The sequence below is a fragment of the Lupinus angustifolius genome, chromosome LG07 (genome assembly GCF_001865875.1).
Source record: "Lupinus angustifolius cultivar Tanjil chromosome LG07, LupAngTanjil_v1.0, whole genome shotgun sequence".
NCBI classification, from domain to species: Eukaryota; Viridiplantae; Streptophyta; class Magnoliopsida; order Fabales; family Fabaceae; genus Lupinus; species Lupinus angustifolius.
The window spans coordinates 7,824,394-7,849,420 of NC_032015.1; the positions used below are offsets into that span (position 1 = coordinate 7,824,394).

Genomic DNA, 25,027 nt, shown 5'->3' on the forward strand with positions numbered 1-25,027 from the left:
TATCCTTCATGTGGAACTTCTTGCAATACTACATGACATGAATATTGTTTGGGATAGGAGAATATGAAGCTTGATTTGTTTTTCTGATTAGATGTATGCAGATACCATAGGTTTATCTTACTTAAAGCAGTAGTTTTATTTCTCTGTTGCTTTCTTTGTTACCCCTCTTCATGAACCAAAAAAGAAAGTCAAATACAGCATAATAGATGCAGAAGAGGATTTGAACTCACAGTTTGGAGAGATCATGTACCGAAATGAGGGTAACCTAAATCCATATGTTTAAGTATTAACAAAAGGCATTTAATCAAAGATAGATCATGGAATTTTATATAAAGCAAAGGAGAAGAAGAAATCATGGGAGGGTATTGATACCATCTCTCGTCTGTTTACACATTTTTTACCTTAAAACCACAATCATATTCTTCATCTAGCAATAACCCAAATAAATAACCTCAACTAAAATGGATTATTGCCAATCTAAGCAGATAGACAAGTTTTACACCCAGTAAACTAGACACGAAGGAACAAACGAACAAATCGAATTGAAGTAATGCACATTAGAATCCACTTTATCATTTCTCATCAAATTTAACCACCTGAGTCAACCTAACTTCTAGCCTCAGCAAGTTCAACATCCTTCAAAGGATTCTTTTCTATTCGTTCTTGCAATAGTCTGATTTCTTCTTCTGTTAAGCTGTTTTTCGCATGAGAATGGGTCTTGGCATTTGCATGTTTTTCACGCTCCACAGCCCAACTGTAAATTACCATGCCAGCAACTGCTATAACCATTCCCATGATATTCTTGAGAGTTAGCTCCGAATCAAATAGCAGCCACCCCAAAGTCAACACGCATACTGTTTTCATGTGGCCCAAAACCTGGAACGAAACAGCCGAGAAGCGTCCAATGCAGAGGTACTGGCTCACATTGCAAAATACAGCTAGGGAGCATGAAAGAAGAATAAAGAACTGCAGAGATATACAAAAACACTAAATAAACCACCCAACACTATTTGTATAATTAAAGACAAATAGAGAGAGAAACAAATTAGATTCAACAGGGTAAAAAGGGTGGTCACTTACAATGACACCAGAAGATAACTTATAGTTGGTTATCAATTTGCCAGTAAGGTAGTAATCAGCAAATGGACCAAAAACAAGAAGAGAGATGGCTTGAATAGGAGCAGTCTTACTCAGCAATTCAAAAGATCCAATTGAATATTTCTTTTGTAGAGAACCTATCGACTGTCACAGCAATGGAAGAAGAAAGTGAGGTAAAGAAAAGAATCAATCTCACAAATAGCATAATCACCAGAATATAACAGAAGAAGTGCTTTTATATTAGAAAGAATGTTCTTCACACTCTCTGTTCGTTAATGAAGTCTATATGGTCTAAAACTTGAACAATCATAGGCAAAACACAAGTTACAAGATCTTCAAAGAATTAAACGATGCTTTCAGTTATGACTCTACATCTAATTAAATCCCATCCAACACTCACCTTCAATTACTCAAACTCATAATATATAAAATGACATGGAAAAAGAAAATCATGACAAAAATCAAAGTAAATTCAATATTGACGGCCTAGTTGAGCAGAAACATTATATGACACTTACAATTTGCTGTAAAGATGTCGACAAAACTGCTACACAAGCGCACACGAAACCTTTAAGATTAACTTTCACATCAGTTACAGTGCAGACCCCTACACCAACAACCACAACCATGACTGCAATTTTCACTTCCTTTGAGTAGTGCTTGCTGTGAAGGATCCATTCCATCACACAAACCACTGGAATCATGCTTAGTTTTGATATCTGTGCACATATGCAATAGGAGAATTAAAACTTCAAAATTAGAAGCATTGAATAATCAATACTAGAAGATAAATACATTCGAAGGATTAGATGCTCAAATCACATGATCTTCAACTAACTTTTAATCTAGACCATGCAAATTATCGCGAAGAGGATATGCACTTTTGTATGACCAACACTCACTCATCTCACCATCTTCTTAAATCGAAACCTCTAAGCTATCACTACGCGAATCAATCCAAAAAGCATGTAACTTAAGTGTAGATCAGGTACACACATTTACCAATTCGACAAAAAACATGATATGCTAATTATATAACTCATGAATCAAACAAATAGTTAGGGAGAAATTGATGGTCATACTTGGTAGAATCCAACAGAGTTAAGCATGAGGCTCAAGTTCATGCCAGTGATAGAAGTATTAGCAACAAGTGAGAACCAAAGAAGCTCCCACATAGGGACATGCTTTGACGCCGAATAACCCGTGGCATTCGACACCAGACCCACCAGAGCAGTTACAGCAAAGTGGAACCCAGTTAACGTAGTAGCTGCAACAACAATAACACATAGTTTAATTCTATATAAAATAAAATAAAACAAACAAAACAATAGGTGCTTTTAAAAAGCCAGAGATCGAATATGTATTAAAAATATATCTCGGCTTGTAAGGTAAGCATGCATACATCTACCCTCCCCAGACCCGACTATCTAGAGGGCGAAGTAACTAACCGAAGGTGAAAGCGTAGCCACCATTTGACATGAGTTGTTTGTTAGCCATGATAATACCAACGGAGCTGACAATGTTCATGCCCCATGCTCCTACATTTGAAATCGACGATGTTTTCTTTTCGTTCTCCATTTCCAAAACACAACACAATTTCTATTTCTTCTTCTTCTTCTTAATAATAATGAATAATCTAACTTATTATATATATGATGTGAGAAAATGATAACCGCTCTACAGAGAGAGCAGATCTGAAAAAGAGGGTGAAGGAAATAAAGGAAAAAGAGTGAGTGACGGAGGAAGAAACGTTTTTCTATTCTTTCCTCTCACACAAGAAAGAACAAATCTGCGTTGTTTTCAGTCGCATAATATTATTGACTATGTTTCTGGTTTTTGACGTAACTAATAATGTAGATCAGATCTGTGTTTAAACGTTTCCTTTATTTTACTCTGCTGAATATGGAAAGAGATCGTATCTATCAATGTATCTATCTGTCTCAGGTTGTAAAGATGGGTATTTGAATCAAGTTTTGTCAACTTTGGAGGGAGTTGTTACTCGGTTGATTACATTTCCTCTTTCTTCTTACCCATTATTACTTCTTTTTCTTCTTATATGAATAATTTATTTAGGAGAATACTTGTTATATCCTTAACTTTGAATATCAAATAGAAAATGATACTCTGAATCATAGAACTATAATGAAATACACGATCAACTAATATTTATCAAATTTGAAAAAGAGTAAGAAGAAATATTCATTATTGTAATTTGTATCCAAAAAAATCAATTCTAAATTGACAAATTTAATTTACAAATTATGAAACATAACTTTTTGGAATTGGATCCATAATCCAAAATTTTTTAGTATGAGTAAAGGATCCATGGAGAAAGATATAGAAAGAGTATTAAACATTTATGTTGTGTATTTGGTTGGAGTGAGATAAGAAAAAAATTATTATGAAAATAAAAACATTGAAGATGATATTATTTTTTAGTTATTTAATATAATAAAGAAAGAAATTAACAGGAAAAGATAGTTTAAAGAAAAAAAATGATAACATTATTATGAGTGTCATTTTTTTCAAATTTCAAGGAGTTTAGCCACCTTTGTAACACATTAGTTTTTTTAAAAGTTAAAGCCCTTATAACTCATTCACTTTTTCTCCTTTTAACTCATGAGAGTGGGGAATGTAAAAAGGAAGATACTTGTGATTGGTTAGAAAAATACTTAATTATTAAACTTTTAACTTAAATATATTTTTCAACCAATTACAAACAGCGATACCTGAAATGACACACTTTTATGATGATGTGCTCCTTTAAAAAGTAGAGAAACTCACCATTTTTTATTAGGTCTCTATTTTCTTTCTTCCACTTTTAACCTCAATTAGTCTTATTGTGTAATGACATTTTTAATATAATGTTAGGGAGTAACATTAAAAAATCCTTTATTTATTTGGTTAACAAATGTTAGGCACAGAAAAAGATAAAAGAAACGTGAGGCATACCGAATCTCAAAATCAAACCATGTGACTAGTTTTTTTCTTTATTTTTTTGCATGTTATAATACCAACTGGCCTCTTATAATTGTTCAACTTAAACGTTCCACATGGTGCATGCCAAAAAGCATCAATACGTCTGACGTACTTTTTGAAAATATAGTATATGTCCTTGTTGAATAAACTTAATACAATTCACATTGCTGATTTAGTACAATATCTGCAATAATTTCCATTAAAAACAACGGATAATAATAATACATCCAACAAGACGTCGGTCTTGTAGGGTAAGACTCCACTGGATCACAAAATTGAGGGTTCGATATTTGGAAGCGACACTTGTTGGAAGATACAGCCACGAATTTTAAGATGGATTAGTTCCTTACCTAAAAAAGATAAGGGATACCTTGGTAGTACAAAAAAAAATAGTGAAGACTAGCACCAAACCTCAACATCTTAAAAAAATGTGACAAGGAATATAAATACCAGTGAAAACAATTAACTAGGAATAACTCTTTGTACATTTGTGCAGCAAGAAACTGAACCCACTCATGTGTAATGAATCATAGAGCACTCACTATATATTATTGCCCTTGTAGAAAACATGTTGAAAATGTTAAATAGGCATTGGCCCTATACAAGTTAAACATGTAAGCTAATTAGTAGTGAAACACCTAACTCCTGGTTTCACCAAAAGAAAAAAACTTGTTCATAGCTTGAAACAATCTAGGACCATATATTGAATTTTGCCTCCACTGTAAAACATCAAGAGTCTGAAATGGCATAAAAATTCAGAGTATAGAACAAATTCTGTTCCAAAAAATGGATTTATCGGTGCAAACTCAACCACTGTTCCTTTTGCCTGGACTTCATAACTGCAATAAGGATGACAATTCATGCCAATTGCCTCATTGTTTCCTAAGTTCTGTATTTCTCCCAATTTAATTTGGCTATGTACACAAGAAAATGAAGCCAGTCATGCGGCTTGTTAAACGGTTTCAAATAGAACTTGGCGCTCTAGGAGTTTTGATAACACACCCCTCATTTTCTCAACAGAAACTGGTTTCAATATCAGGCCATTCATGCCAACCCTCATACACTTGTCTTTGGTTACCTTGTTGGTATTTCCGGTAAGAGCTACTATTAGTGGCCTGTCTAGACGATTCGTGAACTTCTCATGTATACGTGCTGCCAGTTCATAACCATCCAACCCTGTACAGACATCCATGAAGACCACTTTGTGTTCGAGAGAAACAACACGCAAGCACTCTTCACTCGAGCTTACGGTTGTGACAGCACATCCTAAATGCATTAGAAGACCCTTTGTTACTGACCTGCTAATCCTGCATTTTAAGTTTCACCATCAGTCATAAGAATTAAAACAAAACAGTAAAAACATGAACCACTTAATTTGCTTTACACACAAATATGCCATTGAGAAAACAATTTTAACAAATACACATCCTTATGTCTTAGATCTTAATTGAAAATTAACAATAAGTGCATAGGATATGCACATAGGCATGTGATGTGGCTACTGCCATGAATGTGATAAATTTGGCTATTCAATCCTTACAACATAATAACTAAAAAAGAAGGACCGTGTACACTTTGAAGGTAGTCAAAAAAGTTTGATTTTAGAAATCTATGTGTGAGCCTACATCTTCCACAATAAACCCATGCAATGTTCAGCTGAAGTCCTATAAACTAAGCCACAATAGAAAAATATCTAAAATGAACAAAGAATAACAAATTGAGGTTGCAAACTATAAAGCTTAACAACATAAACCTAGATGTTTAGCCTTATCTCTCATGGGTTAGAAACAAGCAATATTAGCATCCAACTGCATCATGCTTTTAATACCAGGGACCCAAGAAGTTGGGGGTTTAACATAAGAACTCTGACAAAATTTAAATTTTTCTATGAAATCACCATAATACTAATTATTAGGACATAGTAACAAATTCTAGAGCTGAAGGTACAAAAAAATAAAACTGTGACTGACCCATTATCATCCATGACAAGAACCTTGAGCCCAGGAAAGTTTGTAGATACATGACTTCCCATATTTTTAGGAGCAAAAGGTAGCTTAGATTCATTTGATTGGTCTGGTATTCCAAGTTTTACCATAAAAGTAACCGTACATCCTTTGCCAGTACCTTCACTTTCAATCCAAATTTCCCCGTCCATGAGATTTACAAATCTGCTTACAATTTAAAACAATAGTACATGATCAACAACGAAATCAAAAACAGGAATTCTAGAGAGAGCCTAATTTAAATTTGCAAGAAAGGTTCCAAGGAATAGCAAACAAACTATTATGCTTCGCATTGGCATCCTAGTTTAAGGTGGCAAATAAACAAGAATATACCTTTTACATATTGCAAGGCCAAGTCCACTTCCAACAGGATTTCTAGTTGCTAGTGTTTGGCTTTGTGCAAACTTAGTAAATAACTTTGGGATATCTTGTGGATTAATTCCTGCTCCTGAATCTTTTACCTATAACAGGGGGAAAATTATACTCCATCTTTGAAATCAGGTAACAAAGTTTCAATGCCACAAGATTGAAGACTACTAATTGAAGTTGAAGAAACAAACCTGTACTTGCAAATAAAAATGGCCATCACTAGGCACTGGATGAAAGTCGGGAATTCTGGCATCCTTGAAGGATTCAGGCTTTGCAACAAAAGTAGTGACGGAAATGCTGCCCTCTTTTGAGAACTTCACAGCATTACCAACAACATTCAGAAGAATTTGCATGAGACGTTTTTCATCACCAATGGCATACGCTGGCAGATCTGCAGCTATCTGTAAAGTGAGTGACAATTTTTTCACAGATGCAACGGGCTTAATCAAGTTAAGGGCCTGCAATCAGAACAACAGATCTCACAAAATTAATTTCTTAAACTCAGGATCATTAGCTACAAATCAGATTTAGAGAATTGAATCTTCGGATCTATAATGAAAACTTTACCTCTCTGAACACAGAATGAAGGTTAAATGTTGCCTCTTCGAGTTGGAGACTTCCATCTTCAAGCCGTGAAAGATCCAAAACATCATTGATAAGAGTAGCCAACAAATTGCTGCTTTTTAATATTGTTTCCACCATCAGACGTTGCTCAGCTGTCAGCTCCGTTTCCTGTAACAACGAAGAGAGTGCAATAGTTGCATGCATGGGTGTTCTCATCTCGTGATTCATAACAGCCAAGAAGTCATTGCGAGTACGAATTGCAGTTTCTGCTTCTCTTCTAGCCAGATCAAGTGCAACATTCTGTTCCATAAGCATATCCCTTGCCCTCATTGACTCTTCTAGGATTGCAGCATGTGAAAGAGCAACAGCTACCTGTTATAGGAGTTTAACCATTTATAAAAATGACAAGAAACTATGAGTTTAACCATTTATAAAAATATTGAAACCTAACACATTCAAGTTCAGAGAAGTATACAAAGAACTTAAGTTTGTCAATTAGAAATAATAACAAAAAATATTAAAATCCTTTCTCACAGGTACAAAACCTAGAAACCTAAAGGTAATGATGATAATTGATAAACATAAACACATAACAATTGAGTGTAAGGGAACTAGAAAAGAAATATGTTAGAAAGGTTATTTAATAAAATGGCAAATTGCTAACCTGGTCGGCAACGACCTCAACCAGCTCTAACTCATGTACATGCCATTGTCTGGCACTATCTGATGGAAGCATCAAGACCATCAAAGCATAGTTTCTTGTTGAAACCTCTGGCCAATCATATATTTGGAAATTAGAAAGATGTAGGAGAGGGACCCGAACAGCGACCACTTCCCCAGGCATGAATTTTCCACCATGAGGACGTAATCTAGCAACTGGGCAATTTGGTGAAATTGGTAGCGCACAATTGCTACTAAATACTTTGTTGATCACAGGATGATGTATGGGTACTGTGTGGCCGACTGGGTTTTGCTGTCGCAATGTGTAAGAGAGTTGAAGCTCCAACCCGGTATGTGTCGGCATCCATAAAGCACACTCCTCCAGTGCCAAAGTTCTACCCAGTTCAACAAGAGTCGTTTTGAGTATCGTGTGTCTATCAAGAGTGCTTCTAATCTCATGAGTTAGCATCCTTACATGTCGTCCAGTTTCTTCCTGTGTGCGAATCAGTCCCATTTCTCTATCAAGCTCTGCAGCCTTGTTCTTCAAAAATAATTCTCTAGTTTTAACACTTAATAAATCGGGAATAATATGTACAAGCATAAGGGCCGTCGCACACGATACCACAGCAGTTAAAATCTTAGCAGTGGTCATTACTATTGCCACAGTTCTTGAATGCATTGTAAAGGTCCACAAACTAATTAGATGTGTTGCTCCACATAGAACAATGAAAGCACCAAACTGAACGAGGACCCATCTATATGGAAATACTGCTGATTTCTTAACGAAGTAGATAAGCTCCAGAGGGATTGAGAAATAAGCAACAGCGATGAAGAAATCAGAGATATATTGGTATTTCATCAACAATTCATCAGCTGGCAATTGTGGCTCAACACAGTTGCAGGACTCCATATTGGTTAAACCACCTTAGCCTGTTCTTCCTCCTTTACATAACTACATTAAAAGATGGAAAATTAAAGCATCGGAAAGATGGGAATGAAACAGAATAAAAAACTAATAACAGAGAGAAAACAACTGTCAACTAAATATTGATATCAGAACATTCATTCCTTTAATCCCCCCCTATAATTTTTTCATCTATGATTCAAAACAGAGATAAAAGAGAAAAGTAAAAAAAAATACAAGATTTAAGTGTAACATAAACTACAATGAAGAAACAAAATGTCTATCTTCCTTCTTTCCTAAGTAGTCAATCCCACATAGCAGGGTGGAGCATCCGACCTCAAAAACATTATAGCAGGATAGCATGTAGTGCCATAGTGGGATGACTGCTATTAGAAAATTTAGGGAAACAAAAAAACTCATTTATACTATACATATATGATATATTAAGTCTCAAAATATAAAAATACACAAAAATCAAATCATAACTCAAATCTAATATACAACCCAAATAATCAAAATTATAACTCAAGCTCATTATCATTGACATAACTCAATGGTCAATTCCAATAATAATATAACTCAAATCCAATATAGCTCCAAGTCTAAACTATAAGTCAAATAAGATTACACCTCCGAGGCTTAAAAGTGGCTAGTCTATTAAGCATTCAAGTAATTACATAGATTTAATTCAAAATATGTAGATAAACTTAATTCAAAGGAAAGAGTGCACAAACTGAAAAATAGAAAGAAAACATAGGGAGTAAACAGAAAATGTCACTGCTAGGTCAAGGTCACCAGAAAATGGCCTAAAATTCGATACGGAATGTTGAAGGGCGGAGAGCAGAAGAGAGTGAGGGAGAAAGTGTGGCGGCTGTGTTTTCGTGAGAAGGGGGAAAGTGTTGAACCATTCTCAATTTCTAACCCTAATAGTATTAGGTTTGGCGACCCTGGATGTATAGCATCATGAAACCCCCTCCATCACACCCCTAAACCGCTATAACGCTGCTATTGACTACTTAGCTTCAATGTTCCCTTTTTAAAGAGAGGAAACAAAATGCAATTTTAGTACTACAGGTTATACCATCTAAAGAGTTTCCACTGTTGTTTATATACAGAATGAAATTTATGAAGATGAGTCATTCAATCAATCCATACCAATCTTTACTACTATTGATAAAAGAAGAATAAGAAAATAAAAAACAGCATGCCCAATAAAAATATTGTCCAACAACTACGCATAGCATTTACAAATACTATAAGTTCACTTCAAACAATCATGATCATAGCACTAAGAAAAATGCTGAAGACAATCCTATCACATTATGAACAAATGGGGCTATGGGCAATGATACATCCTTGAAAAAATCGATTAAATCTGAATGAAGTTATGTAGAACCTTTACAGGATTGATCATGTAATTGGAAATTGATTCATATGAACAAAGTTATATGCTTTATAACATAGGCCTTACCCAGATAAGTAAATTTGAAAGCTTTGGAACACTCTAATACTAAAAACTCCCTTTTACATATACATCATGTAAAGCAACAATTTTTATCAGCTATAGCAAATAAAGAAACTCCATAGTAGTCAAAATATGAAGAAATAGATATGGGTATATGGTTTTTTTTTCTATGGATAAAAATATATAATTGAAAATAGAAAAGATAAGTATTAGTGTGATATATGAATGTAGTACTTACATGGAATGAAACAGGGTGATGGTGATGAGAGAGGAAGTGAGGGAGAAGAGAAAAGCAGAAGAATAGAGAGAAAGAGAAGGTGAAGTTACTTTAAATTAAAAATGAATATTATATTCCCTATGAGGGTCAAGTTCAATGAATTGGGTAATGTTTTAAGGTAAATGATGGAGACATATCCCAGCAACCCACTCAATCACAACCATTGGTTCCATTTTCCTAATTGTAATATATTATTATAGCAAAAATTGATGGATATGGCAAAACTTAAAAAGATAAATGATTCATCAAGTCATTTATTAAATAAAATCATCTAATTAAAGTTTTAAATAAGAAGACATTTGTTAATTAAAGGTTAGACATGTATTGTTTTTTTTATATTACATCCTCTCCTCTTGTATATAATGTGAATAACTAATCTTTTTAGGGTGTGTAAATGTCTCTTTCAACAAATATTTCTTTTATGAATCAAAATTTTAACATTTTTAATTATTTTTGAGACCTAGCTAAGTCTTATATCACTATATCAACGTCTTGTTGATAGACCAATTGTATATTTCTCATATATGTTACTTATTTAAAATAGAAAACTACATTTTGTTTTTTAAATGTGATATACTATTACATTATTTCTCATATATAGTACTTAATGATGACATCTTTTTACATTATTGTACATCAATATAATGATATTATAATAAAAGTGTTTATAAATTCTTAATGCAAATTTATTTTTTAGATAAGTTAAAATATGTTCTTAAGAACACATTAGAAGAACGAGAAAATTTGTTGTTGGGTTTTGATTCATTCTTGCACACGCTTTCAAATATTGCACTTATTATTAGTTTCATCCAATGATGTAAACAATGTACTCTACCAATCAGTTCAACCGAAAAATAAAATGGACCCCTAACCAGCACATTATAGATATTGAACCGGTCAAGTATTAAAATCGGTCAAAACTGATGAACCGATCGATATTTGACTAAACCGGTCGGTTTATACACATATATTTTTTTTTTAAAAACTTAAAAACTCATTACAAGGTGACTCATCTTTCCAACTCTTCTTCAACACTTCAAGACACATGCTTCCAAGATATATTTAGATTACACCTTTTGGTTCCTAACGTTCGTGTGTAATCTCACTGACATATTTGTGTAATCTTGGAGTACTGTCTGATATAGGATTTGGTGCAAAATTATAATCTCGATATGAGACAACTTTGACTCTTTAATATTAAATGTTAAAACTTCAAATTTATTTATTTTATATAATGAGTTGTGAACTTGTGTCATTTATTTATATTTTGCGGTTGTTAAGTGTTAGATTGATATATGTTTTGTAATTTAGACCTTTAATTTGTTGAAGACTTAAAGTTGTTTGTTTATGTGAATTTTGAGTAGATTATGAATATGAATTATAAATTTGAGTATCTACCTATTTAAAAAAACTGTTATATGTTTATATATATAAATATAAACATATATGTCTTATTTAACCGGCATGCAATTTAATTACTGAACATTTAGGGGCTATTTTAGTTTATAAAAAATATTCCCAGGAATAATATATACATGTGTTTATTTCAAGTTGTAAAAAATATTCTTATTCTCATACTTCAATGTTTTTTATTCCTATAGAATAGCTTGAGAATGTTTAATTCTCACATTAAATTCAATAAGTGAAAATACATATCAAAATTGAAAGGGTGAGATGCCTCTACGGGTAGAGATGGCAAAATATGCATTGTCTATGGGCGTGCCCACGTAGTCCGCATTTTTTGCGGACAAGGCATACAAATTTTGTCTATTTACCTATTTCGCCATGTCCGTTTTGTCCGCCAAGTCTGCGTGCATTTCCACTGGGCAATGTGGGCGTCCCGCAGGTGGCCCACAAACAATATTTAATATTTAAGGAAAAATTAAGAAAATTTTAAATAAACTACTATGTAATGTGATTTTTAATCCCTACAAAGTTGTAATATAGTATGATTTGATCAACTTTATATAAAAAATATCAAAGTTTTTGTTATTTTTTATCTTCAACTACTTTATTTTATTTATTATATGAAATTTTTAATTTTTTTAATTATTCAGCTATGCCCATGGGCCGCCCGCAAGCCTGTTAGTCCGTTTTAAAACGAGCAGTGCATTGAATTTTGTCCATTAAGCCAATGTGGGCATGCCCGACCCGTTTAAATTATTGCGGGCACGGGCTAAACGGGTCGGGCGACCCGTTTTGCCATGTCTATCTATGGGTGAAAACAAGTCAAGTCAAACTTGAGTTAGATCAGCACGACTCGTTAAAGATTAACATGAGTCAAGTTTAATGTCAAACTATTTTTCTAGTTAAAGTTCGACTCAATTAAATTCATGAATTTTCAAGTAAGTTAATGAGTTCAAATTTATGTTGTCCATCATCATAAATTTAAAGGAAGTACAAAGTATTAGTGGATTATATATATACATATAAAACAATTTATGAATGTTAATAATAAATATAGATTTAATTACACTAACACTCATTGAGTTTTAGTGAAATTACATAAATCATCCTTCATTTTTTTACACCTACACAAACATCCTTAGTTTTTTATACTTTCATTACACGGACCACCCCAATATGAGAAATAAGTGTAATATTTTAAACAAAAAATGTGATAAATGTAATTAAGTTAAACAAAATATGGTATAGTGTGAGGAAAAGTGCAAATATTATGCAAATCAATGTATCTTTATTATTTTGGTTACAAAATGCATCAACAATTCTAAATAGATATTGTTTAAATCGTTCTTATACTATATTGTAACGAACCAAAAATAATAAAGAGATATCGACTAATATATTATTTGGATTTGTCTCCACCATATATCATGTTTTGTTTAACTTAATTACATTTATCACATTTTTTGTTCATAAAATTACACTTATTTCTCATGCAGTGGTGGTTAGTGTAATGAAAGTATAAAAATTAGGGATTTATGTAGGTGTAGAAAAGTAAGAGGTAGGTTGTGTAATTTCACTAAAACTCTGGGGTGTCAGTCTAATTTACTTATAAATATAACTACCAATTAAAGTTTATATAGTAAAGATTATATATATATATATATAAATAAATAAAGTCACTCGAGTAAAAACAAATTTTTAGTATTAAAATTTAAGTATACATAACTTTTTTTAAGTAATCATATGATTATTAACTAACTTTTAATCTCAATCACCTATGTATATTTGTATGCAATGTTTTTATAAATTTTGGACGACTTTTTTTATTTGAGTCACTCTCATGTATAGTCACAATTAATCTAGTCAGCTTATAAATCTAACACATCAAATTATCTTTGACTAAAATTCAACTCATTTATAATAAGTCAGATTTACAAAAGTTAAATAACTAATTTAGTTTGGATGATGATTTTTTATTCTGAGTCTAGTTGCTTTCATGAGTGCAGCAACACGAATGAGATCCTATCCTAAAATGAGTTTATTCTAATGTCCCTATCTAATAAGATTTCTCCAAATAATACAAATATGTTATTTTATGATTTTAGAAGATGAGATAGATGTGTGTCCCTAGCAACACTAGTCATATCCATCCGAACTATAAATCAGTATGGCATATATATGGTAAGAATCGAAAATGATAGACGAATTGTAGAACACGACAAGGGTGGGGAACACTTTGATGGACGAGATATTATTTGTTACCCTTTCCTTCCTTCACCAATCGTGTTGCTTTCCACACTTAGACAGAATAAATGAAGACATGTAATTTGCTGACAGAATAAAATTTGTCCCTACCATCACAAAACTTTACCTATTCTCTGTATCGTTTTTTTCTTACCTTTCCTTTCCCTTTCTTTCTTTAAGAATAATAATCATTCAATGGAAAATTTATCAATTAAAAGACAACATTTAATTTTGAATTCATCAGTTTTTAATGTAGCTTAAAATATTATTTTACCCTTTATCTTGTTTTTATTTACCCCAATAAAAATGTATCACTTTAATCTTTATTTTTTAATATTTAACAATTTTACTTGTTTGCTTGTCTTCTCACCAGCTATATGTCAAAAACAATATTTGTATTCATAAAAAAAAAATGTTTGGTTTAGTAATATGAGGTCTTATTTTCATTAAATTCTTAATAACAAAAAAATCAAAAGTTTAATTCTTAAGAGCAACAATTGGAATGTCATTTACCAAAAATAAGATTTGTATAAAAAAGGTAATATTCCTCACTCAAAAGCATAATTTTCTCTTGCTGTTAATAGAAAGAGAAGTTGACATTTACCAAACGCACTTGTCCCCCTCCTTCTTCTGCTATCATTGCAAGCATTAAGCATACACTATTTCTATACCTCCAAACAAACATAACCTCTCTCAATGAAATTTTAACCAAATCAAACAGGACTTTAAGGTGCTGCTTCTTTTCCACCAACCCACCATTCCAGTTTGATGAAACAATTTCTTCCTCTCTCTACACAACAATAACTCTTCAAGGTGCTGTTACTGTGTTTCATGTTTTCATTATAGTTGTTTTCATTAATTAGTAACACCTCGAGTATTTGATAGTCTCGTGCACTGAGTCGTATTTTTTGTATTTATGACAGCCTCATGCATATCAGTAGTCTATTTTTTTGTCTTAGATAAACAAATATTTCTCACTTGAATCAACTACTCAAACATCATAATCATAGAGTAGAAGGTTCTTTACTCTATTAGAATTTTTGTTTGAATCTCACTAAGAAAGTACTTCTGGTCAAGCTGAGGAGGTGGTCTTATTATTATTCACTTGAATTGCAGAACTTCGCTTGCTTTTAGAAATATACTAGCCATGTTTTCCCGGATCACATCTTTTATCATATATAGTTTTTGTCACTCCATGTGCTATTGTGATTAATCATAACAAATATATTTAAGTTAAAATTTAATTATTAAATATTTTTCGATCAATCACAAGCCCATGATATATGAGATGATATGCATTGTGAGACAACAAATGTGTCCCGTGTTTTTTACTTTGAATATTGTTTTAAATGGTAACTGCAGTTACATTGTATTAAGTGTAATAGGGGGGAATTGTTGTAATATATGGTTGATGTGGTCACACTTATATTCATGATGCCTTTCTAAAAAATCTCAAAACTACATTATTGGAGTGCAATTTAAAATATTTAAATTTGTTTATAGAGTTAAGTGATTATATTAAGTGTGCTCCAAAGGTATTTTTTTTATTATATCAGAAATTGAATCGTTGACATTTTACTTATTCTTAGGATTTAACAAAACTTTATATTAATAGATTGATACTTTGTTGATTTATAGTCGTGTTTGAATAAAATAATTTTAGCTAGATTCCGAATGAAATAGAAAGCGAAAACTTGTTTATCATGTAACCCCATTTATTAATTCTTACAATCATGTTAGAACTGTTTTAATTTTGAAATTAAAAATAAGCCTTTTAATTTTAGCTAATTTTGATTAGGATATCTATTCGGCCAGTGGGTCATTAGCTCCATCATTTATCCAATATACATTAAAAAATTATTATTTAATATTACTTAATAACTTTTACTTTAAATTTTAAATGAGAAAAAAATTATACACAGACAGTGTATGAGTTTTATATATTGTCATTTCATCATTTGTCATTTATATTTAATTATTATTGACTATTCAAAAAAATAATTCAAATGAATGATATATTAATTGTATATAAATCATTACACTATAATGCATATATATTTCACTTATTTTAAATATACTATTATACATGTATTTAATAAAAAAAAACCAATGAGGAATGTAGTACACCAAAAAGTATCACCAATTTATTGAAAATATTATTAAATAAGATAACTTTTATGTTTTAATCGGTACAAAGGTGCACAAATATATTTAAAACTTAATTCAACAATTAATGTTTTTTTTGTGTACATAAACAATTAATGCTTTTTTTTACATAAACAATTAATGCTTTGTTATAGTATAACAAAATAAAACTATAATAATAATAAACATAATTACAAATAAGTTGAAAATACTAAAAGGTTTAACTCAAAACAACATCATATTTTTAAAAATGATTAAACTTCCCGACTGAAACCGTTCAACCACTTGAATCATTTGTTTTATATTTAAACAGATCGAGTCGAACTTTTAATACATGACCAATGGGATAAAGGATAAGGATTAGGGGCGAACATGGGCTGGGTAGGGTCGGGTTAAGGCTTGTCCTTACTCGCCCTAAATATTGGCTGAGTCATTTTTTTGAATCCAGACCCAGCCTTACACCCGACCCAAAATATCGATCGGATCGACATTTAAACTCGACCGTCGCTAGACCCGATTAAATATAAAACACACTCATTTTAGACAAAGACTTCTCAATATTATTTATTATTATTTGACATATAATATATATATATATATATATATATATATATTATTAATGATGTACACATGATTAAAAGTTATATAATCAATGATATTTTCGACCAAAAGATATTATTAGTCTATACATATTTGACTAGAAACACATACAAACATGATGAATGAGCCACAATGGGACGGGACGGGACGAGTCATGTTTGGTCCTTACCCGACCCTAAATATTGACCGGGTCTATTTCTTGAACCTGAACATGGTCATAGACCCAATCAAATCTGACCCTATTTGGGCCCGATTATGATCAGACCGTATCAGGTGAGCGGGTAGGACCGATTCCTGCTCACACTTAATTGAGATCATGTGTCCCCAATTGTATCACCTTCCAATAAGAAAGTGACACTCAAATAATTATAAAAGTCATAAACTACATTTTTATGTTACTTTTTGGAATTTAATTAGCTATAGATACATGGATATATGATTTTTATGGGACTAAGTCATCATGTAGGATGAAAAGCATGTAAATACAATATGTTTATTTAATCAATTTAACATTCATGTATATATCTCTTTATAAAAAAGATTCATGTATTTTCTAGTTTAAAGGTAATTTCTATATACATGTATCTAAATTTATATTTTCTAGAGGTACTCTTTAATTCTCATTTATTAATTCTCATCACTTTTCAGAGTATTTAACAGAGTGGAGAGCATTTGTTGGTGAAGCTGTAGAGTGAAATTTTAGGACCATTTTTTGACATGGCCACTTCTAACAAACTCATGACTATGTTCATGTCACTGATCTTCCTTATACACATACCTTATTTTGCATCATCGGATCTCCGAACTGGGTTTTACTCAAATACATGTCCAAAAGCTGAATCCATAGTCCGAAATGTCATGAAGAAGGCCCTCATAAGAGAACCCAGAAGTGTTGCCTCTATTATGCGCTTCCAGTTCCATGACTGTTTTGTCAATGTAAGTTATTTTACTGTTTCTATCAAATTCAATTTCATGATTATTAAGTTGGAATTTAATTTTCATGCACCACAGCCAAAAAAGAATCACACCAATACTTGTGCTAAATGCGGAGAGAACTAATAAATTTTGACAATATATTAAAAATGTAATTCTAAATAATTTTTTTGTCATAAATAATAGAAGCACACATCACAGATACATTTGTTTTTAAAGTGTGTTGTATATTTCTTCACAAGTTTTTCTCGCTCAAGTAATCATATACCACCATGTCAATAAAAATAGAGTAAATTATATTCACTATATAAATCACTCATTCATTTTTACACCTACAAAAAACATCTGATCTTTATACATATATTATACTGACTTCTCTTGTAAAAGAAATAAGTGTGATTTTTTAAAGAAAAAACGATAAATGTAATTAAACTAAACAAAATATAATACACTGTAGGAACAAATCCAAATAGTAAACCAGTCAATACATTTTCTTTATTTTTGGTTCATTACAAAATACATCAATAATTTTAAGAAGATATTATTTAAATCACTTTTATATATTGTATTGAACAAAAAAAATAATGAAAATGTATTGGCCCATATACTATTTGTATTTGTTTCCATAATATACCATACTTTGTTTAACTTAATTATATTTATCATTATTTTTTGTTTAAAAATTCACACTTATTTCTCATACAATCATAGTCAATATAATAATATAATATATGTATAAAAATGAAGGGTTTTTTGTAGGTTAAAAAATGGACAATAATCTATATAATTTCACATGTGAGTGTAATTTCACATGTCATAAAAATATTTCACTCTAACACCAACTAACTAATAAGAGTTACTCAACCAATGTTAGTATTGAAATAAATCTCCTATTAAATGCACATGTATATGTCTTTTTTTGGATTGGTGTAGGGTTGTGATGCATCTATGTTGCTTGATGATACACCAACCATGCTTGGTGAGAAACTAGCACTCTCAAATATAAATTCACTTAGATCATTTGAAGTTATTGATGAAGTAAAGGAGGCTCTAGAGAAGGCATGCCCTGGAATTGTTTCTTGTGCTGATATCATAATCATGGCTTCTAGAGATGCTGTTGCACTGGTTTGTACTCTCTCATCTCTAACAATAACATAGTGACTTCATTTATTTACCTTTGTGTAATGTTGTAATATTTTCCTCCAATTCAGTTCCTACAAATAAATGATGAATGATATATTGACCATAAAATTTTTTTACACCAATAATACATAAATATTATACTCATAACGTATTTATTTACTTCTATATTGCAGACAGGAGGACCCTTTTGGAAGGTGAGGTTGGGAAGATTAGATAGCTTAATTGCTAATCAAGAAGACTCAAACAACATAATGCCTAGCCCAAGAGCCAATGCAAGTGCACTTATTAACCTCTTCCAAAAATATAACCTTAGTGTCAAAGACCTTGTAGCACTCTCAGGGTCACACTCTATAGGCAAAGCTCGTTGTTTTTCCATCATGTTTAGGCTATACAATCAATCTGGAACTGGAAAACCTGACCCTGCTATTGACCCAGACTACAGAAGAGAACTCAACAAGCTATGTCCTCTTGATGTAGACCAGAATGTAACCGGGAACCTCGATGCCACGCCGGTGGTGTTTGATAACCAATATTTCAAGGACTTGGTTGGTGGAAGGGGATTTCTTAACTCTGATCAAACTCTTTTCACTTTCCCTGAGACAAAGGAGTTTGTGAAGTTATATAGTATGAATCAAAGTGAGTTTTTTAAAGCATTTGCTGAAGGGATGTTGAAAATGGGTGACTTGAAATCTGATAAGCTTGGAGAGGTTAGGAGAAATTGCAGGGTGGTTAATCATCGCCACTCTCATTTGCTGCTTGAGACTCTAAATAGAGAAGGATCATATATGTAGCAATAATATAGATGATGTTTTATGTTGAATAACAATGATTCTATATATATGATATAAAATATATAACCTATGTGTTTATAAGACTTATGTGGCATAACTTATTTTAGAATATATAATGTGTTCTGTTGTTCTATGCTTAGATATGTGAATAGAATAGATGATATAAGGTGAGTTTGGTCTTAACTTTTCCCAAACTTGCATCACAATAAAATTAATCACATCCATAAAAAGTGAAGGTATTAGGCTAAGAACGAAAATACTAATATATGAAAATATAATGTTATATGTGAGAATGCAAATACGTGACATTTTTAAAAGAAATTACACTTCCATAAATACATGCATTCATATAATAATTGCATTTGGAATTTAAATTGATATATTGAGGATGTATTATGGAGCTGTAAGTTAATACATTTAAAAAAAATATCATATATATATATAAACCACTAATTATCAGGTGGTACACCACATACCTCAAAAAATGAAGAATACCTGGAAAAATTAATTTCATTACAAAGTTAAACTCATAAATAAAAAAATAAAAACTACTAAAATTAGATAAAAAATAAGAAAAATTGGTCTCCATGTTGCATCATTCTTTGTAATAATCGAGACTGTCGGCCCCATGAGGTATTAATCCTAAATTTAAATATATATATATATATATATATATATATGCATTAACAATATAAATTTTTTATACAATCAATGTATTATTCAGTATACATTTTTTATTTATAAAAAAGAGAGGTGATTAATTTAGTATTCCGGATTGGATGACATGTGTTGCACAGCATTATTTACACATCATTAATTAATAATTAATTTATAAGGTGAATTCATCATTATTCCTTAGCTGTTGCACATCCCTTCCTCCCCCTTAATGCTGATTGGCCCTCTTTGTCTTGTCCTATTGGCTAAAGCCTAGACACTGGACTAGAGAAAGTTTTACAATTGATCCCGTGAAATCTATAACTTATGGAAAATGGTATATCATCCTACTACATTCTTTTATTAATCTTTTTACTCACAAGAAAATGACATATATCATAAGGAAATACTTTATTTATTAATGATTGGTTTACAAGTGACATGTGTCACTTTCTTATGGGCAAAAGGATTAGTAAAAAGATATAATATTACTCATAATAATATATAACCAGTCATTTGAGTGACACAGTAAATTGAGATAGTTAGATTCAATTGGTAATCTTGCTGGATCCACTGCAACAACTCAGTACAATGTTTCAGAAACAAGCCAATGCCTTCCTAAATACTCTCCTTATCAGTGGATTCAAATTGATCATGAAACCCTTCCCTGTTTGAGCAGCTGATTATGTATCAACTACATCAACAGGAGATTAGAAACTGGCATTTCAAGAGCAAAAAAACTCACTCTACTCCACCCACCAAACTAAAAGTTAAAATAAAAAAAATTAAAACCAAGCAAAGATATTGAAAGATTCTTGTAAATGGATAACCTATTCAACAAGTTGCATGTGAAGAGTTTGAGTCATTGATCTAAATTTCATCATAATCAGAGGCTGATAGTGCATCCTGTTAAAAAAATTGTTTTCCAACACCATTATGCACCAATATTTTTTAGGTGCATTGAAATCATTTCCATTATAATGTCTTAGGATGGGATGCATAAAAATGATGCTGAATTCCTTTGGTTTGGATGTATAGTACAGAACTACAGATATTATATGGAGCATCTGAGATATATTATAAAAATTCCAAAAAATGTAAATATTACTAGGAAAACTTAGTACTTTTCAACAAGAGCTTGATATGTTAATAGTAAATAGTTACAGAAAAGTCATAAAAAGTTGAAACTCAGAAGAATAAAACATTGCAAAAATAAAGTGAAGGCGAATAAAGTGGTCATCACCTTTATTCAGGCAAACTAAGCCATTGTTTTCTAATATCCTGATCCTCCATGAGCTCATTGCAGTCATTACTGACTAGCAATAGCATCAACAGATATATTTTTTAGGAAAAAAATAAAATTAAAAGAGATAGAGCAATAGGACTGAAGAAGACAAACAATACCATTACATTAGCATACACCAAAGTCAAGCACAGAAATCACAGTATCAGCACAAAAAATGAACCAACAAGAGAAACTATTATTACATATGGAAACATTGCCATTACCACTTCTGGTTTGTGTCATAAACTATGAGTAATGATGCTGTCTTGGTGATCATTTTGTGCAATCTAGTGTGTTCCACAAAATAACTCAAAGGAGAGTAATTCAGCAAAAAGAATTTAACCTTGAAATGTATATTTTAATGCAGCTCTTCATGAGTTTTTATGCATCATGTACCAAATAACTTGCCAAGCAACATAAAAATACAACTACTAGAAAGCATACATTTTTTTAGGACCATCATATCATAGTCACACACCTCCGGTCTAAGGAACAATGCCATTATTCTATGCCTAACTTACAGTTCATGATATGGATAATTACCATAGTGGCAGCATCATTCACATTTCACCCACATAGCAGCCTAGCATTTCCTACATCATGCTTACATATCCAAGTCCTGCTTCGATTGCTCCCTTTCTTACACCTGCAGGCTATATAACCACATTCACCAATCATTTCCCTTTCCATTACATATCCCCGTATCCTGAGCATACACCGCCAAACGTCACCAATAATCCATCTCTCTTTGAAGAGCAAAGCTTCCCTGTTTTATTGACTACTGTGCACCCAATTTTTTCCTAGAGTCAAAGACTCAAATTTCAACTGCATGTTTTGCTAATAACTGCCAGCAATCTTAATCTGATAACTGATTAAGAAAATCCAACAAAGGGAAGGGGAAAATCCATCCAACAAAAACTAGTGATTAAAAAAACATTCAATAAATGTGGGGAAGGGAGAAAAGAGGTAAGAAGGAAGTGGGGGAAATGCTTGTTAAACCACGTTTACCAATTTAGTCCATCTAATGTGTAAAAATCAGAACATGTATAATTAGGTAATCATTACTAAAATATGAGGCAAAAAGAAACACGGGATAATAATTTCTAATACAATATGAGTTGTTCCTTTTACTAACTAGCAATGGTACAAGTTGGAGAAATAATTAAAATTTCAAGTCCAGTAATGACAAACCACTATCAACAGTGGTAATCTCTCCTTTCCAAGAATGATACAATGTGGGAGATATAATAAAAATTAAATCCCCACAGATAATAAGGCTCATGAATCAAACAAGCCAACCTCATTCAAAAATCCTCTCCCCGGTCGAAAATAGCAAGAATATGAAAGAACTAAAAACACATAATAACCCAGGAATTAAAAACACCGCTTTCCAGCTTTCAGGAGTCGAAAGATCAGAGTTAGCAACTTTAGCAGCCTCCAGAAGTCTCCCAGTCAAATCAACTCCAACTATACCAGCCAACGTGCCAGCAGTGTTTGAAACACCCATCACAATCCCAGCATACCTCGGCGCAATATCCATATGGTTCACCGCAAACCCAGCCCTTCCCAGCGCCAAGAAACCAAGCGCCACAGACGAACAAAACACCGCACCACCAGAAGTCCTAAAACTCGGAATCACAACCAGCGCAAGCGAGGCAACCAAAAACCCAACCGTGTTCAGAAACTTCCTCGTCATCGTAACCGACAAAATCCTCCTGGTAATGAAATAATCCGCAACCACACCACCAATATTCGAGAACACAAACATGTTGAGATAAGGCAACATTTTCGACGATCCCATATCTTGAAGACTAAGCTTAAGCCCCAACTCAAAGTAAGTAGGCAACCAATTCATCAACACATATAAAGCATAATGAAATGTGAAATTATTAACCACAATAGCCCAAACAGGTAAACTGGTTAAAATCTTCAGCCAAGGTATACTCCCCGATTTCGCCGAATTCGAAGGAGACACTACATTACTATCCTTACTGACAATATCAATTTTCTTATTAACAGGTAAAAGTGATTCTCCTTTAGGATCAGAAGCATATTTAAACCAAAGCAAAGACCAAACAAGACCTAAACCAGCTTCAGCAACAAAAACAGATTGTGGACCTTTAAACTTAACCAAAGTTGGAATAAGAAGCATACCAAGTGCAGCACCAAGGTACATTCCAGAAGTAGTCAACGAAACGGATCTGGACCGTTCATGAGGTGGGACCCACTGAGCAAGAACGGTGTGGATTGAAGGGAATATGAAACCTTGCGCTACACCAACGAGTAGACGAGCGATGATGAGAATTGAAACACGGTTTGGATCTAGAGGAAGGAGTGCACAGGTGAAAGACCATAAGAGGAAGGAGAGTAAAAGGACCTTTCTGCCCCCGATTTTCTGAGCGACGTAACCGCCGGGGACTTGGGAGCAGGCGTAGCCGTAGTAGAAGGTGGAGAGGATGGCGCCCTTCGTGGATTGGTTGACGGAGACGGCGTCGGCGGCGACGGTGTAGGCGATTGAGAAACCGACGCGTTCGATGTAGCAGACGGAGGTGCAGATGAAGGTTAGGAGCACGATTAGGTAACGGACGGGGAGGGTCATTTTGGTCATTATGAATTAATGCTTGAAACGGTGTCGTTGAAGCATGGGCATTGATGAATAATGAATGGGTTCTCTATAAAGTATAAACGCTGAGAGAAGAGAAGTGGGGAGTGATAGCTGCTGAAGTAAACGGCACCCGTTTCGTTTTGTATAGGACATTTAATATTAATGACTAATGAGACAAATAAAAGTTAACTTCACTTTTTTTGGTACAATGGAATTAAGAGGGGAAAAAACAATAAAACAAAAGAAGAACTACATTATGATATAAACGAAATATCTAATAATAAATCTAAATCTAGTTTAAATGTATAATGTGCTAATATGATATAATTGTAAATCTCATATATAGATTCGAGAGTTGATTTTCTTTTTTATAATTTTTTTCTAAAAAATACTTACTAATTAAATTTTAACTTAGTAACCGGTAGATTCTATATTATTCTAATAAATGTAATATTGATGTATTAATAGTATAAAGAATTATACACAATTAGTGCATTATACCCATTTCATTTAGATTACTTTTTCTGAAAAATCAAATATAATTGGAAATGAATAGTATATAAAATGACAGTGTAACTCATATACTGTTAGTATATACATCTTTTTCTCAATTCTAATACTCATGTTGATCATTGAGTGGAGTAATAATTCAGAGATTCACAAAATTAATTAATGAAAAAATAAAATATTTTTTGTGTAAATTGAAAAATGTAATATAAGTCTTCAACTACTTAATGATTATTCCTAACATAAAAGAGTAGGAAGATTGAAAATTCAACGACTAAAAAAATTAATTAAAAAATGTAATATAAATCTTCAACTACCTAATATGGTTCTTCCTAATATGGAATGAAGGAAACTACTTAATGTGACTTTTACTTTTTTATAATTTGAATAATGT

At 32.3% G+C, this 25,027-nt stretch overlaps 4 protein-coding genes across 10 annotated transcripts; 1 reads left to right on the forward strand and 3 right to left on the reverse strand.

Moving 5' to 3' along the window:
• LOC109352147 (UDP-galactose transporter 2-like) lies at positions 300-2,840 on the reverse strand. Of its 2 annotated transcripts, none has more exons than XM_019593998.1 (6): positions 2,751-2,840; positions 2,547-2,712; positions 2,181-2,365; positions 1,617-1,817; positions 1,081-1,242; positions 300-966 (listed from the first exon to the last, which is right to left on the reverse strand). In XM_019593998.1, the coding sequence occupies exons 2-6, from the start codon at positions 2,674-2,676 to the stop codon at positions 607-609; spliced, it is 1,038 nt and encodes a 345-aa protein (XP_019449543.1). In that variant the 5' UTR covers positions 2,677-2,712; positions 2,751-2,840; the 3' UTR covers positions 300-606. The 2 variants fall into 2 exon arrangements, with proteins under 2 accessions (XP_019449543.1, XP_019449544.1); XM_019593999.1 differs by having other exon boundaries at positions 2,547-2,709; positions 2,740-2,817.
• On the reverse strand, positions 4,591-10,381 carry LOC109352146 (ethylene receptor-like). Of its 5 annotated transcripts, none has more exons than XR_002108331.1 (8): positions 10,281-10,381; positions 7,678-8,625; positions 7,017-7,385; positions 6,641-6,907; positions 6,414-6,541; positions 6,048-6,245; positions 4,950-5,384; positions 4,591-4,912 (listed from the first exon to the last, which is right to left on the reverse strand). XR_002108331.1 is itself a non-coding variant. In XM_019593994.1 (8 exons), the coding sequence occupies exons 3-8, from the start codon at positions 8,581-8,583 to the stop codon at positions 5,030-5,032; spliced, it is 2,223 nt and encodes a 740-aa protein (XP_019449539.1). In that variant the 5' UTR covers positions 8,584-8,625; positions 8,862-8,960; positions 10,281-10,316; the 3' UTR covers positions 4,968-5,029. The 5 variants fall into 5 exon arrangements, 4 of the variants coding, with proteins under 4 accessions (XP_019449542.1, XP_019449539.1, XP_019449540.1 ...); XM_019593994.1 differs by lacking the exon at positions 4,591-4,912 and adding an exon at positions 8,862-8,960 and having other exon boundaries at positions 4,968-5,384; positions 10,281-10,316; XM_019593995.1 differs by lacking the exon at positions 4,591-4,912 and adding an exon at positions 8,862-8,963 and having other exon boundaries at positions 4,968-5,384; positions 10,281-10,298.
• Positions 14,622-19,709, forward strand: LOC109352149 (peroxidase 17-like). Of its 2 annotated transcripts, none has more exons than XM_019594000.1 (4): positions 14,622-14,783; positions 17,364-17,651; positions 18,582-18,773; positions 18,965-19,709. In XM_019594000.1, exons 2-4 carry the CDS (start codon positions 17,433-17,435, stop codon positions 19,580-19,582), a joined length of 1,029 nt encoding a protein of 342 aa, XP_019449545.1. In that variant the 5' UTR covers positions 14,622-14,783; positions 17,364-17,432; the 3' UTR covers positions 19,583-19,709. The 2 variants fall into 2 exon arrangements, with proteins under 2 accessions (XP_019449545.1, XP_019449546.1); XM_019594001.1 differs by having other exon boundaries at positions 17,376-17,651.
• Positions 22,575-24,256, reverse strand: LOC109352150 (probable anion transporter 5). Its single transcript, XM_019594002.1, has one exon. The coding sequence runs from the start codon at positions 24,127-24,129 to the stop codon at positions 22,822-22,824; it is 1,308 nt and encodes a 435-aa protein (XP_019449547.1). The 5' UTR covers positions 24,130-24,256; the 3' UTR covers positions 22,575-22,821.

What these genes read in the sequence shown, in the direction of transcription:
- LOC109352147 (XM_019593998.1), bottom strand. Translation starts at nt 2,676, where the DNA reads ATGGAGAACGAAAAGAAAACATCGTCGATTTCAAATGTAGGAGCATGG. An exon ending in TGGCTACGCTTTCACCTTCG is followed by an intron (nt 2,366 to 2,546) that starts GTTAGTTACTTC and finishes TTGTTGTTGCAG; the next exon opens with CTACTACGTTAACTGGGTTC. An exon ending in ACTCTGTTGGATTCTACCAA is followed by an intron (nt 1,818 to 2,180) that starts GTATGACCATCA and finishes ATATGTGCACAG; the next exon opens with ATATCAAAACTAAGCATGAT.
- LOC109352146 (XM_019593997.1), bottom strand. Translation starts at nt 8,583, where the DNA reads ATGGAGTCCTGCAACTGTGTTGAGCCACAATTGCCAGCTGATGAATTG. An exon ending in TTCATTCTGTGTTCAGAGAG is followed by an intron (nt 6,908 to 7,016) that starts GTAAAGTTTTCA and finishes TTCTGATTGCAG; the next exon opens with GCCCTTAACTTGATTAAGCC. An exon ending in CTTGTCATGGATGATAATGG is followed by an intron (nt 5,385 to 6,047) that starts GTCAGTCACAGT and finishes CTTAAAATGCAG; the next exon opens with GATTAGCAGGTCAGTAACAA.
- LOC109352149 (XM_019594000.1), top strand. Translation starts at nt 17,433, where the DNA reads ATGGCCACTTCTAACAAACTCATGACTATGTTCATGTCACTGATCTTC. An exon ending in TCCATGACTGTTTTGTCAAT is followed by an intron (nt 17,652 to 18,581) that starts GTAAGTTATTTT and finishes GGATTGGTGTAG; the next exon opens with GGTTGTGATGCATCTATGTT. An exon ending in CTAGAGATGCTGTTGCACTG is followed by an intron (nt 18,774 to 18,964) that starts GTTTGTACTCTC and finishes TCTATATTGCAG; the next exon opens with ACAGGAGGACCCTTTTGGAA.
- LOC109352150 (XM_019594002.1), bottom strand. Translation starts at nt 24,129, where the DNA reads ATGACCAAAATGACCCTCCCCGTCCGTTACCTAATCGTGCTCCTAACC.